Source organism: Narcine bancroftii, chromosome 6 (assembly GCF_036971445.1).
Source record: "Narcine bancroftii isolate sNarBan1 chromosome 6, sNarBan1.hap1, whole genome shotgun sequence".
NCBI classification, from domain to species: Eukaryota; Metazoa; Chordata; class Chondrichthyes; order Torpediniformes; family Narcinidae; genus Narcine; species Narcine bancroftii.
The window spans coordinates 69,543,734-69,558,533 of record NC_091474.1 but is presented as its reverse complement, the minus strand read 5'-3'; the positions used below and the strand labels follow the sequence as shown (position 1 = coordinate 69,558,533).

The following is a 14,800-nucleotide window of genomic DNA, read 5'->3' as shown; positions in this document are numbered from 1 at the left end:
CGGCATCTTGGGTAGATTCAAGATGGATGCCTCCTCATACATGAGGTTTGGCTTGTGTATGTTCTGTCCTTTATACTGTTTGCTTTGTTAATAAATCGAGTTGTTTTAAAAATAATCCGTTTATTTTATTGTAATAAAAGAAACATCAAATGGTACCAGGAGTGGAAGAAACAGCCAAGTTCTGCTGTGTGCAGGAGTGAAAGAAAAAACCCACACAATGTACATAGTGAGAAACAGTTGAAATCAGCAGTGGAAATATGGAGAGTTTAAAAACTCCTAATGCTGTTAAATGGATGGAAAATGTCAACCATGAGCAGAGGCTGTCTAAACAAAGCTTTATAGTGTACCTGCAAGCCAGTTGAATCAATAGCAATCCGGATACATGGAAGATGGCACTGCTACTTACCATGGTGCATCCTCAAGCACTAGAGGTTTTCAACACATTTATTTTTGCTGAGGCAGAGCTAATTCAACAAGGTTACCGAGACGTAGAATGAAATATGAAACCTTCGAGAAGTAAGTGTTTTGCTCGTGCATGCAGCCTCAGGGAGAGAGCTTTGTTACTTTATTTTTAAAAACAGATGAAATTAGTGAATTAGCTCTGCAGCCTGTGAAAAAAAATCAGTGATAGTGTAAAAGCCAGTGAAATTGAAGGCATAGCGGTAGCCATAGTGTCGGGACACACACACAAACAAAATGAGCTGCAGGAAACAACAAAAAGATGGAAAGACATTCAATTATAAATGATGTCATACTAAACATGAGCCAGAGCAATGTCCAACTTATGGGAAAGTCTGTAACAAGTGCAAAGGAGAGAATCACTATGCAAAACTATGTTTTTCTAAAGGGACACTAAATGGAAGTAAAAGTGTGCACGCAAGAGAAGAAACTGTTATCAGTGATAGACGTTTCACGAGCATGCTAGCGCAGGAAGTGAACTGTGTTAAGAAGGATAAATGGACTGGGTCACTGCATACAAATGAAACAAACATGCCTTTCAAGTTAGCCACAGGGGCAAAGGTCAATTTAATCTCTGAGTGTGACATCAAGGCAATGAAGATAAAGCCATACATCCATGCAAATCCTGTACTGATCAAAGCATACAATGGACAGAGCATCGATACAAAAGGTACATGTAAACTCAAGATGAAAGTTAAAGATAAAGAGCACCACCTCAAGGTCACAGAAGGCCCAGATGGATGTGAATCACTGCTTGGTGACAAACCATGTGAAAACTTAAACCTAGTCAAGAGGGTGTATCACATTAACAGTGAACATGCATAGAACAGTGTCGGGGAAATACTGGATCCATTTCCTGACATCTTCAAGCAGTTGGAGATCTACCATCCAACCTTAAGATACATCCAGTAGTGCATGCCCCGAGGCAGGTTCCAGTGCCACTAAATGAAAAGCTCAAGCAGGAACTCGATCGACTGAATGACAACACTAGGGGCCATAAAGAAAGTGGAGGAGCCCACATGTGCATGGACCCGAAAGACTTGAATGCCAACACAAAGAGAGAAATTATCAGATTCCAACCAGGGATGAAATTACAAGTGAGATGGCTGGTACAAAGCTTTTCACTACATCGGATGCATCCCAAGGCTTCTGACAAATAAAACTGCATGAAGATGGTACAAAATACTGTACATTTAATACACTGTTTGGCCGATACTCCTGTCTGAGGATGCCTTTTGGAATTTCCTCAGCTCCAGAAGTGTTCCACAGGACAATGGAGCACATCACAGAAGGCATAAATGGGGTATGTGTGTACATGGATGACATGATCCTATGGGGATCTACACAAGAACAACACAATTAAGGTGCTACAGCACATCCAGAAGTACGGATTAAAGTTAAACAGAGAAAAATGTCAGTTTGGTGTGAAGGAAATCACCTTTCTGGGAGATAAGCTTTCAGAGGCAGGTGTGGAGCCAGACAAAAGCAAGGTGAAAGCAATTCTAGAGATGCCCAGACCTACAGACAAAAAAGGCAAATTGAGAGTGCTGGGAATGATCAATTCCATTGGTAAATTCACACCAAACCTGCCTTCCAAAACAATGCACCTGAGGAAGTTGTTACAGAACAAAAGTGAATTCAAGTAGACAGACAACCACGAGGGGGAATGGGGACGAATGAAGACCATTCTAACTACAGAACCAGTGCTTTTGACATTCTTTGATGCATCCAGAAGGATGAAAATATCCACAGAAGCTTCAAAAGATGGATTAGGTGCCGAACTACTTCAGGCTGTAAGAGAAGATTAGAGGCCAGAAGCATCGCATCAAGGACAATGACAACATCTGAATGTTGATATGCACAGATTGGGAAAGTGTGTCTAGATCTACTCTATGGATTAGAGAAATTCCACAGATATGTGTATGTTCTACCAACATTCATGGCAGAGCAGATCACAAGCCATGAAAATTCTCAGTGAAATGTCACTGAGAATCCAAAGAATGACAATGAAGCTACAATGTGATGACTTTGAATTGGGGTACACAGCAGGGAAACTTATTGTGTTACCTAATGCATTATCCAGGCAATGACGCAGAATGAAGCACACAATGAGAGATCCACAGAGACAGATGCGAATCTCCACATGAATCTGATCACTGAATCTTTTAGTCATACTACAACATCAGACAAAGCAGAATTGTCATTCCTCAATCACTGAGACAAGAGATGCTGAAAAGAGTGCACGAAGGGCACCTTGGAATGGAAAAGGATGTCCAGAACTGCTGTTTATTAGCCAGGGATAAATGCTAACATTTGACAGGATGATTTCAAGCTGTGAGTCCTGTTTGAAACACCACACAAAGCAAACAAAAGAACCTATGATAGTAACTGACGTACCAGTGGATCAATGGCAGAAAGTTGGGACTGATCTGTTCCACATGGATGGAAAGAGTTACTTGCTGGTTATTGATTATATATCAAACTATCCAGAAATTGTGCTACTTCCTAGCATATCTGCTACTTGGGCGATCAAATATATTGAATCGATCTTTGCAAGACACTGATTTCCTCAAATTGTCTGCAGTGACATGCTACAGTTGTAGAGAATTCAAGAACTTTGCAGAAGATATGATTTTTGACATGGAACTTCAAGTCCTCTGCATCCACAGTCAAATGGTAAAGCAGAGAAAGGAGGTCACACAGTTAAACAGTTGCCACTAGACAGTGGCTCGGATCCGTATCTAGCTCTATTGAGTTACTGAGCTTCACCACTTGAACATGGCAAGTCACCCACTGAGCTTCTGATGGGACATAGACTACACACACTTCCCTACTCTGAAGACCCAAACAAGAACAGAGGTGTCAAACAGAAACAAAAGCATCTGCGAGGGCGACAAAAGGCAAACTATGGCAAGTCAGCCAGAAGTTTAGGGCCACTGGCACAATATGACACAGTGAGACTCAGAGATTTCAACACTTGGGACAAAAGGCTACTGTTCTGGAAGAAGTAGATCCAAGAACCTACATTGTCAGAACAAAGGAGAGTCAAATAGTGAGGAGGAATCGATAGAGCCCTGCTGAAAACGGCAGAGATACTGAACAACAGATAAATGCAGAGGATTCAGCCTTCACAAAAACAGAGGAAATACTACCCGTGCTAGACAGTAGCGGACCAACAAAGCCAACACAAGCACCTGTGTTAAGAAGATTCACACGAGTTGTCAAAGCACCTGAAAGACTGAATCCATATAAAAAAGAACTGCACCCTTAAAAAGTTAGTGCTGCTGATGTTCATGTTACATTTGTGTTGAACTTTAAATTGAAAGAATACTGTATTAATGTGTCATGTTTGATTAAACGTCTTAAGGAAAAGGGATGTGATTATAGACTGCAACCACCAGGAGGAGTGAGAGATGGAGTGTGTAGCATCTTGGGAATGCTGTTGCATCTTGAGTAGATCCAAGATGGATGCCTCCACATGAGGCCTGGCATGTGTATGTTCTGCCCTGAGTGCTGTTTGCTTAGTTAATAAATCTAGTTATTTTAAAAAGAACCCAAGTTTCTTAATTGTAATAAGATTTTTTTGATTTTGATTTAAATTTTAAGTATGTTATACATATATGACTTTGTACATTTAATTTATTATTATGTGTATAGATTTTTTATATTAAACTCAACAAAAGGGGAAAGAGTTGGCATCAACATTTAATACAATCAAAAAAGAAAAAGATAAAAATATTAAATTACTAATAAGGGATGAAAGCTAAATCTAAAATATTTAATAAATAGACTAAACTCTTTGGGCATTTATATAATTCTAATAAGACTGCCAAAGATCTATGAACATGTTATATCCATTTCTAAGATGATAAGGAATTTTCTCCAGGGGTAGATAACTTCGCATTTCCATGTTCCAACGATCAATTTGGAAGAGGGAATTGGATTTCCACCTGACTGCTGTACATTTCCTGGCTATTGCCAAAGCGATTTTAATAAATCTGCATTTATTTTTTTTTGGGGGGGGGGGGAGTTAACATTCATGATGGCAACATTCCCTAAAAGGAAAAATTGCGGATCAAGACTGAAGTCCACCCCCATAATTTTCATTAATATTTCCCCCAAGTTTATCCAAAAAGGCCTTCACTTCTTCTTCTCCCCCTCTGTCCACTGTTTCTTTTCCTTTCTCTGAAGATTCAGAGGGGTTATTTCTCGGCTCAATGTGCATTTTAAGAAGATTTTTTTGTATATATAAATTCTTCTTAAAAATTAAATTAAAAATAAAAAAGATTAAAAGGAAAAAAGAAAGGAATGCTGAAATTATTTTGAGGTAATTTATTTTAAACAATTTGTCCTTTCTTTATGCCATATTGTGCTTGGTGAGCTCAGTTAGTCAGACAGGATGAGGAGTAAGCCAAGAAATTTAATTCAACTTCATTGTTGCATGTAGTGAGTTACAGGAAGAAAGCTCGTTTCACCAGTAGCCCAGCCGATCAACCCAGTCAGGGTACAGTAGGCAAGCGTGTAGAGTTAACTGGTGTTTGCTCTTTGGCTGCAGTCTGTACTGTGTTGTTACCTTTACGCTTCCCCAGTTGCAGCATCGAAGAACTGCATAACCGTGAACACAGCTGCTTCTGCCCAACATGGAAGAATCCAACTTGTTCTAAGACTCCTGAGGTCCGTTAACTTTTAAAAATTAAGCAAGCTTATCACTGATCACACATTAACCCTTAGGATTTTTATCAGGTCAATAGTGGGAACTGGGAGAGAAGAGCAATTTCGGTTTCAAGGTGATGTGACAGGATGAAAGGGAAAATCACTCAGTACAATATTTCTCTATAGGCCGCTCTTATATTTCTGATAAAGCAGCCTTGCTGTTTTACTTCTGCTGATGTGCAGCAGATCCAATTAATGACTTGTGAAATTCCTCCTGTCTATAAATGGTACATGAATGTTTTTATTCACTGTACTGTACTTCTAAAGAAGAAAATGCAAAAGCAAGGGTTTATCATAGCTATGTTACATTTGAGATTGATGCTTTTCATCAGGAACATCTCAAGAAAAGGTCATGGCCCTGGAAACATTAATACTCTGTCTCTCCATAGAGACCACCTCACCTTCCATATTCTCTGCTTTTAGTTCAAATTTCCAGCATCTGTAGTGTTAGAACCATAGAACTCTACTGCGCAGAAACAATCCTCTTCGGCCCTTCTCGTCTGTGCTGGGACTATTATTCTCCCTCATCCCAATGACCTGCACCCATACCCCTCCCATCCATGTACCTGTCCAAATTCTTCTTAAATGTTAAAATTGAGCTCGCATTCACTTCAGCTGGCAGCTTGTTCCACCCTCCCACCGCTCTCTGTGTGAAGAAGATCCCCCCTCATGTTCCCCCTAAACTTTTCCCCTTTCCATCTTAACCCATGTCCTCTGGTTTGTATCTCACCTACCCTCAGTGGAAAAAAATGTCTATCTACATTTACTCTATCTATCCCCCTTAAATGCCTCTATCAAATCTCCCCTCATTCTTCTCTGCTCCAGGGAATAAAGTCCTAATCTGTTTAACCTTTCCCTGTAACTCAGTTCCTGAAGTTTTTCTGCCTTTATTTTCATCATCTAAAACTTGACAAGCATGGAATGTACATTTGATTGCTGCATTCCAACTCAGGTTCTGTGCTGCCCAGGGTGCAGTGATACAGGGTGCAAACGTAATTACCTCTGATAAATTTATAATGTTAAAATTAATCTCAGTTCATGCTCAATTAAAGAAAAAAGATTTTTATCAATTTAAACTGCATCAGCTGTGCTTAGCTGATACAATTGCCTCCAAGTCAGAGGTTCCAGGTTCAAGTCTCACTTCAGAGACTTGTACGCAGAAATCAATTGATGTGATGCTCTCAGAGAAAGTGCTGCACTCTTGATTCATCTAGCTGATCTGATCTGACCTCTGGTGCAGATATATGATTTTTAAAAAAACAACAATGTTTTAAAGAGGAGCAGGGAAATTTCCACAACTCTACACGACAAAATTTTTTCTCATTCAACATGTGTGAAAATGAAAACTTGATCATTATCACTGCTTTTGATGCCCACTTGGCTTCATCATTTTCTACAATGCCATGGAGACAACAGCTGAAATGTACATTATAAAGCAGCATTGAGAGATTAAATGGCCCAGGACTACCCTCTCTGGGATTCAGAAGAATGAGAGGAGATCTTATAGAAACATAAAAGATTAGGAAAGTGACAGACAAGATGGAGGAAGGGAAGTTGGTTCCAAAGGTAAAGGTTCCATTATTGTCATGTAATACTGCATTTACACTGTGACATACATGAAATTCTTTAACTTTGTCTACCATAAGGAAGACAGAGAGTTGTCACTTTGTCCAGTGTCCCTCACAGAAAATTAGAAAACGAGTGCTGCTAGGTTTTAGGGAGTCCAGGAGGAACATGATCCCTGGTTCAAGTTTATTTTTTGGCCTCATCCTGCCAATGGATGAGACTGAGAGCAGACACATCACTGGAAGAATTACAGGGGAGTTGAAACTGGAAGCTCATGTTTAGATCCACACACCGAGAGCAGGTGTTTGGCTTGGAAGAAGTGCATATTTCACACCAATGAGAAATATATGAACAAGTTTCATACCATCAGTGCCAGAGGAAAAGGATAATTCTTGATCATATTGGAGAACATTTTATCACTGGCTCTGATTGAGTTATTAAACTGGTTCATTTTTGTGAAGCTCTTTAAAACCTAATCGCCATCAAAGGTGAAAAAAAAATGCAAAACCCATGGAAACCATGAGAGAATGAAAGGTTTTACATGAACCTTAGGTTCTGTACAAGCCGTGAGTGTGGCTTTTCTCTCAAATGCTGGCAGATTTGGACTTTCAACTCCCAAGCCAATATTCGTGCACATTTTAATGGAAGAGAATTGAGCAATTGGGAAATTATCAAATTAAATCTAATTTGTGGTTGCAACTAAAATGTGGTTTCAGGTTATCTCACATGATTTATTTGACATTGTCTTTTGGTGATATTAATTTTATTATTTGTCCTCAATGGTATTAAACTTGGTCACTGGATTTGGTCCAAAATGATTTAAAAACAACATGGAAATTGATATTCTTTGAGAAATATGGAGCTTGTTGAAAATTCTATTAAGGAATAACATTTATGCAGATCATTTCAGACCATTTTATTGTTCAAATCCTTTTTAATCCCTCTTCCTGTAGATGTTGACTCATCACTGAAGAACAATTTCTTTGTGCACCCAGCATCCTGCAGGTCCTCGGAAAGGCCATTATTCAACGGAGACTCCCGACAGTCAGATCCACAAGGGGTTCACTGCAATGTCAGTCCTGACTCAGCTGCAGGACACACTGTGGTGGTACACCACCGGCCTACTGCAGGGGGCAACCTCTGTACCTGAAGGAGTGTAAGGGGACAGGACAACACCTGGCCGGCTGCCAATCAGTCGGCCTGAATGGATCAAGCCCCACCCGGTCGGGTGTCAATCACCCTCCGGGATATAAGCCTGCGCCGGCCTCCTGAGGCCTCACTCAGAGTTGCTGCAGCCACAGCCAACCTGGCTCTGTGCAAGTCTTTGTGGATTAGAGCATCTTGTGTGTGTCTGATTCTGGCTAACAGTGCACCACACACACATGTGCTGCAGGAACACGGTGAGTTTCTTCAGCACATTTGTGAATTGCACTGACTCAGCTAATGCCTACAAATGCTTGGCACTGAATGATTAAAGAAGTTAGCCCAAGTCAACACTCGATATGCTGAGTTTTCTGTGTTCAGCCAAAACTGGTCTTTGAATGTCACCTCAAATTGGTCTATAAATCATGCAGGAGGAATTAAGCATGAATATCTCCTGGCATAAATGGTAACTAGGATTCAGAATCATCCATTCAACCCCTCTAGCCTGTCCTACGTTCAATATGGTCATGCTCATCTACCCTCTGATGGTGCAGTCCCCCGTAATCCTCAATTCCCTTCTCTTTCAAAAAGTTACCAACTTTCTCCTTTTAACAGTTAATTAACCACTACATCAAGCTACCTGCCTAACTTGGAGACATGAGAGGAAAGCAGATGGTGGGGGGGGGGGGGGGGGGGAACACACCGGTAGGAGTGAGGGCATGCAGACTGCACGCAGACAGCTGTGAGGCAACACCACTAGCTGCTACACCACTCCACTGCTCATACATCAGCATATTTGCAGCCAAAGGCACGTCACAGTCAGTCCTTGCAGCAAATTTGATGAATTGCAACAGTCTGGGCACTCAGAATAAATGGAAGTGGGAAGGGCAGAGAATCGAGAGAGTTTCACATGTAAAATAAAGATTAAAAGGAGCATCGTGGGGGAAGTTTGAAGGTCAGAACTGGAGAATGTATGTCTCATTTTTACAAAAATGTTACCGGATTTCGACATCTCAATTACAAAGAAAGATTGAGCAGATTAGGTCTTTATTCCTTAGAGTGTGGAAGGTTGAGTGGGGATTTGATAGAGGTATTTAAGATAGAGTTGATGTGGAGAGGCTTTTTCCCTTGAGGGTAGGAGAGGTTGAAACAAGAGGTCATGAGTCAAGAGATAAGGGGCAGAAGTTTAGAAGTAACATGAGGGGGACCTTCTTCACTCTGTGTGGAATGAGCTTCCAGGACAAGTAGTGGTAGTGGCAGGGTTCATTTTGTCATTTAAGGAAAAATTGGATAGGTAGATGGATGGGAGGGGAATGGAGGGTTATGGACAGGGTGTAGGTAGGTGGGACTAGAGGAGAGAACTTGGTTCGGTGCACACTAGAAGGGCCAAGATGGCCTGTTTCAGTGCTGTATATGATAAGAGCCACTTCTGTACACTAACGAGGACTAGAAAACATTAATGTGTCCCTCACATCCAACAACCTTATTGAGAGCTTAAAATATTAAGAAAAGCCTTCATTCTATTTCAGTCACGACCAAGCATTGATAGGTTGGTTGAAGCACTTTAAAAAAATTAAAGCTCCTCAAAGACAAGGTGGAATTGGGAAAACACTGCATCAGTCACAAATTAATAAGATAACTGCACCATCAATGTGGAAAGTTCTGAGAAATTATAGTTAGTGCCAATTTCAGCTTCATATGGTGAAAAGGAACAGGAACAGGGGTAGCTGAGTATTCTGAAGCTCTCTCCATGGATGTGGCCTGACCAAATGGGTGACTCCAGCAGCTTTTATTGCTCGAGATTCCACATGAGAGTGCAGAAACTGGAACCTACAATCTGCTGGAGAAACTCGAGAATGGTCTATGTTTCGAGCTGAAACTCTGCATCTGTACTTCCACTTCCTTAGTTCCAATGAAGAGTTTTGGCTCGAAACGTCGGTCATTCTTTGTCTCTCACTGATGCTGCACGACCCACTGAGTCCTCCAGTATGTCGTGTTTGTCTGCGGTTCTTGAGTTTCTCCTATCAGTAGGATTCATTTTCCAGAGATTAACATCTGTCCCTGTCCCAAGCTGGCCCTTGCTCATAGTTCCATTACAAATGATCCAAAATGTGTAGACGATTGGCTATTTTATGTGGAGGAGGCATGGCTTCCCTGACTGTCTGGAATGTGTGTATTGCAGGTGGTCACATGTCCTCCCTGTCTGAAATTTATTCAGGAGTCACATCACCTGTCCATCAAGGTTGGAGCCACTAGTGCATACCTTGCTGTTGGCTAATTTAAATCATCTCGGGCAATTACAGGCTAGAAGCACAGATTAGCACTGTATATAACACCAACACACAACACATTCTCTCTCTCTGCCTCATGGTCCAAGCCCTGGGCATTACCCCTCGGCAGGTTCCTACTGTGGACATCGCTAGACGAGTCACGGGTAAGGTGTGCACCACACTGAAGCTGAGCCACTGCATTGCAATAGATCAGTACTTGCAGAGAACCACACCACCATTGGTACAGGGAACCGGGTGTGTGTAAGAGTCCCTGTTTGTTGTGTGTCGAGTGTAGGTCAGAGTCCAACCCAGGTCCAAGGTGAATGTCTATATCATGGCTTAAGTGAAATAGTAATCGAGTACCATTTAACCTTCTCCCATTTGCCTCCTAATTGTTAATGAAAGTTGCATGTGATTGTAACACTTGTGTCCAGATTCATCTCACTGTGAACCCATCGAACTTGATACTCTTCCCAACATGACCTTGACTCAGTGGAGAATTAATAGGAATATGGGGATTTGTCTGAATTAGTTGTAATAGTTGTCAGGGAACTGCTTTAATGCTGCCTAACTATATCCAACTGACCTCAAACACAAGCTTTTCAAGATTCAGACATTACTCTTCACTGTGGACAAAGAGAACTGTCCAGCTTAAAATAGATTCCCATGATAAAAGGGATACAAATAATAAAAATAGCGTCAATCAAATGTCATACGATGAGGAGAAAACAAAAGCTGCAGATGCTGGAATCTGGAACAAATAATGAGCTGCTGGGGGTCTCAGCAGGTCAGGCAATATCCACGGATGGAAATGATCTGTCAATGTTCTGGGTCAGGGTCCGACAGAAAATAGTGGGAAGGGGAGATAGCAAAGAGATCAAGGGGTGGAATAAACAATTGGAAGGGATAAGAAAGGATAGGATATTGAACAGAAGGCGGGAGATACACTAAAGGCACGGTGAAGAAAGCACGTTAGTGTTTTGCGCTACCAGTTCCCCCATTAATTACGGAGACAAAGACTGAGGTGACCATATCACCACAGTCTACTTCCTCAGGAGTTTGCGAAGGTTTGGAATGACACCAAAAACCCTAGCAACTTTCTAAAGAGGTGAGGTGGAAAGTGTGAGGACACCAATACTCCTGAGCAAAAAGCCCTGCAAAAGGTAGTGGACACAGCCCAGGACATCACAGGCAAAACTCTCCCCATCATCAAGAATAACTACGGGGAACACCGCTGTCAGACACCAGCAGCAATCATCAGGGACCCACACCACCCATCAGATGCACTGCTCTTGCTGCTGCCATCAGGAAAGAGGTATAGGTGGCACAAGACTCGCACCATCAGGTTCAGGAACAGCTGCTCCCCCTCCATCATCAGACTCCTCAACCACAAACTCAATCATTTAAGAACCTTTACTTTTCACTTCATTGATTTTTTTCTCTCTCATAATTGCACAGTTTGTTTACATTTCTTGATTTATTTACATGTGTATGTGGAGTTTTTGCACTACCAATTAGCGATAATTCTGCCTCATCCACAGGAAAAAGAATCTCAGGGTTGTATATGATGCCATGTAAGTACTCTGACCATAAATCTGAAAACTGAGAGTTGGAAAGACAGGTAGAAGGAGAACCCACTGGGACAAGGAAAGATAGAGAGAAGCAGGAATAGTTAAGGGAAAGAACCAGTGGAACCAGACAGAGGAGAGTGTTATTGAAATTAAGAAAAGTTCATGTCCGTGCAGTTGGGTTTAAGAAGGAATATGATATTTTGTTTCTTAAGTTGATGTTTAGCCTCACCCTCACAATGGCTGAGGCCAAGACCAGACATACCTGTTGGCAAGATCTTCCTGAGCACCATTAGGTTTAATGGAAACAAATCTGACTCCTCAATGAAGCCCATGGGAGTGCTCTCATGCTGCCCTTGCCTTGTGCTTGGAGATTTTCCTTTTTCATTCTGCAACCGGTGCTCTCTACACGACTATATGAATGTTAGAGATAATCTGTTCTTCATGGTGGAGTAGACTTTAGAGGTCAAATGGTCAACTTCTGTTTCTTTATTTTGTGATAACCTGTTTGTCTGTTCATGGAAAAACCCTTTCTCACTACCCTGGATATTTTGAGACAAATAAACGTGCTTAAACACTAAAACGGGTTGTGGGGGGGGGGGGGGGGGGGGGGTGGGGAGATGATGGGGATACAGAGTTGTCAAAGTCTTCATCAATGCAACACTTCACATAAAACAAAATGTAAGCAAGGCAATGTCTGAAAATGCACACATTTCTGAATCATTCATTAGCACCCACTGCTGAAGGAAACTAACCGTGAAAATTGAGGACAAAGAATCCCCCTCCGGAGAAGTCACTGTGAAACCTGATAAGGACCTGATTGGTGGAACTGTAGGCTGATTCCAGCGCTGTGTTGCCACTGAAGATTCCAAGCTGTGCAGAAGTCTGGTCAGGTCCGTCCCTGTATAATGAAAGAAGACAAGCGTGTCTGAAAATAAGTGAAGGAGGCAATGGCTAACTTTTATTTCTGATCACAGAAGACTGGGAGCAGCAAGGTTAAGGAGATCACTTCAAAGAACTGAAAGGTGTGTCCTTTTATTTGTTACTCTACATCAGTCATTCACTCGGCCATTTTTGCAGGAATCCAGTGATGTAACATTCACTTCTTGAACCACGCAGAACACTTTACACCAAATCCAGCCATCACATGACATTCCTCTAAACATTGTCTCAACTAAGTTCCACTATTCTTCAAATGTTCCAAACATAAATGTTTTGTTTAGATCCATCTCTCTCCATTTATATCTATTGATAGTTATATATAGCATATATGTATATACACAGGTACAGATATATATTTATAGATTCTTTTTGGCTTGGATTCGCAGACAAAGATTAATGGAGGGGTAATGTCCACGTCAGCTGCAGGCTCGTTTGTGGCTGACAAGTCCGATGCGGGACAGGCAGACACGATTGCAGCGGTTGCAGGGGAAAATTGGTTGGTTGAGGACAAAGAATCCCCCTCCGGAGAAGTCACTGTGAAACCTGTTTTATGTTGGGTTTTTCCTCCTTTGTCTTTTGTCAGTGAGGTGGGCTCTGCGGTCTTCTTCAAAGGAGGTTGCTGCCCGCCGAACTGTGAGGCGCCAAGATGCACGGTTCGAGGTGAGATCAGCCCACTGGCAGTGATCAATGTGGCAGGCACCAAGAGATTTCTTTAGGCAGTCCTTGTACCTCTTCTTTGGTGCACCTCTGTCATGGTGGCCAGTGGAGAGCTCGCCATATAACACGATCTTGGGAAGGCGATGGTCCTCCATTCTGGAGACGTGACCTACCCAGCGCAGTTGGATCTTCAGCAGCGTGGATTCGATGCTGTCGGCCTCTGCCATCTCGAGTACTTCGATGTTGGTGATGAAGTCGCTTCAATGAATGTTGAGGATGGAGCAGAGACAACGCTGGTGGAAGCGTTCTAGGAGCTATAGGTGATGCCGGTAGAGGACCCATGATTTGGAGCTGAACGGCTCTGTATATGCTAATCTTTGTGAGGTTTTTCAGTTGGTTGTTTTTCCAGACTCTTTTGTATAGTCTTCCAAAGGCGCTATTTGCTTTGGCGAGTCTGTTGTCTATCTCATTGTTGATCCTTGCATCTGATGAAATGGTGCAGCCGAGATAGGTAAACTGGTTGACCGTTTTCTCCCAGAATCACAGTGTGACTTTCGCGCAAACAGAGGAACTACTGACATGCTCTTTGCCCTCAGACAGCTCCAAGAAAAGTGCAGAGAACAAAACAAAGGACTCTATATCACCTTTGTTGACCTCACCAAAGCCTTCGACACCGTGAGTAGGAAAGGGCTTTGGCAAATACTAGAGCGCCTCGGATGGCTCCCCAAAGTTCCTCAACATGGTTATCCAACTGCACGAAAACCAACAAGGTCGGCTCAGATACAGCAATGAGCTCTCTAAACCCTTCTCCATTAACAATGGCATGAAGCAAGGCTGTGTTCTCGCACCAACCCTCTTTTCAATCTTCTTCAGCATGATGCTGAAACAAGCCATGAAAGACCTCAACAATGAAGATGCTGTTTACATCCGGTACCACACGGATGGCAGTCTCTTCAATCTGAGGCGCCTGCAAGCTCACACCAAAACACAAGAGCAACTTGTCCGTGAACTACTCTTTGCAGACGATGCCGCTTTAGTTGCCCATTCAGAGCCAGCTCTTCAGCGCTTGACGTCCTGTTTTGCGGAAACTGCCAAAATGTTTGGCCTCGAAGTCAGCCTAAAGAAAACTGAGGTCCTCCATCAGCCAGCTCCCCACCATGACTACCAGCCCCCCCACATATTTATAGATATTGCACATACATATACACATACACACCTACGTGTATATATAGATATATATATATATACACACAAGCACACACACGCATGCATAGAATATTAAGCATATTTTAGAAAGTCTGCAAAGTAATGCAGCTAATTTTAGAGAATAAAAAGAAAATATTACAGAAAATCCTGAAAAATTGCCATTTGAAGTGATCATGGTACAGATTTTCATATTTTAAACCAGTTGCTGACTGTCAGTTTCATTTTGAATAACTATATGTATCACAAGGTAACAAATCGATCAACTATTTCTTCACA

General features: G+C 41.9%; 1 protein-coding gene across 1 annotated transcript in view; it reads right to left on the bottom strand.

The window, feature by feature from the left end:
* Positions 1–14,800, bottom strand: part of LOC138736174 (CUB and sushi domain-containing protein 1-like) — a 2,349,200-nt gene that overhangs the window by 306,751 nt on the left and 2,027,649 nt on the right. Inside the window, exon 45 of the mRNA XM_069885244.1 lies at positions 12,475–12,620. Coding sequence (XP_069741345.1) covers positions 12,475–12,620 — 146 coding nt within the window. The remainder of the gene's footprint in view (positions 1–12,474; positions 12,621–14,800) is intronic.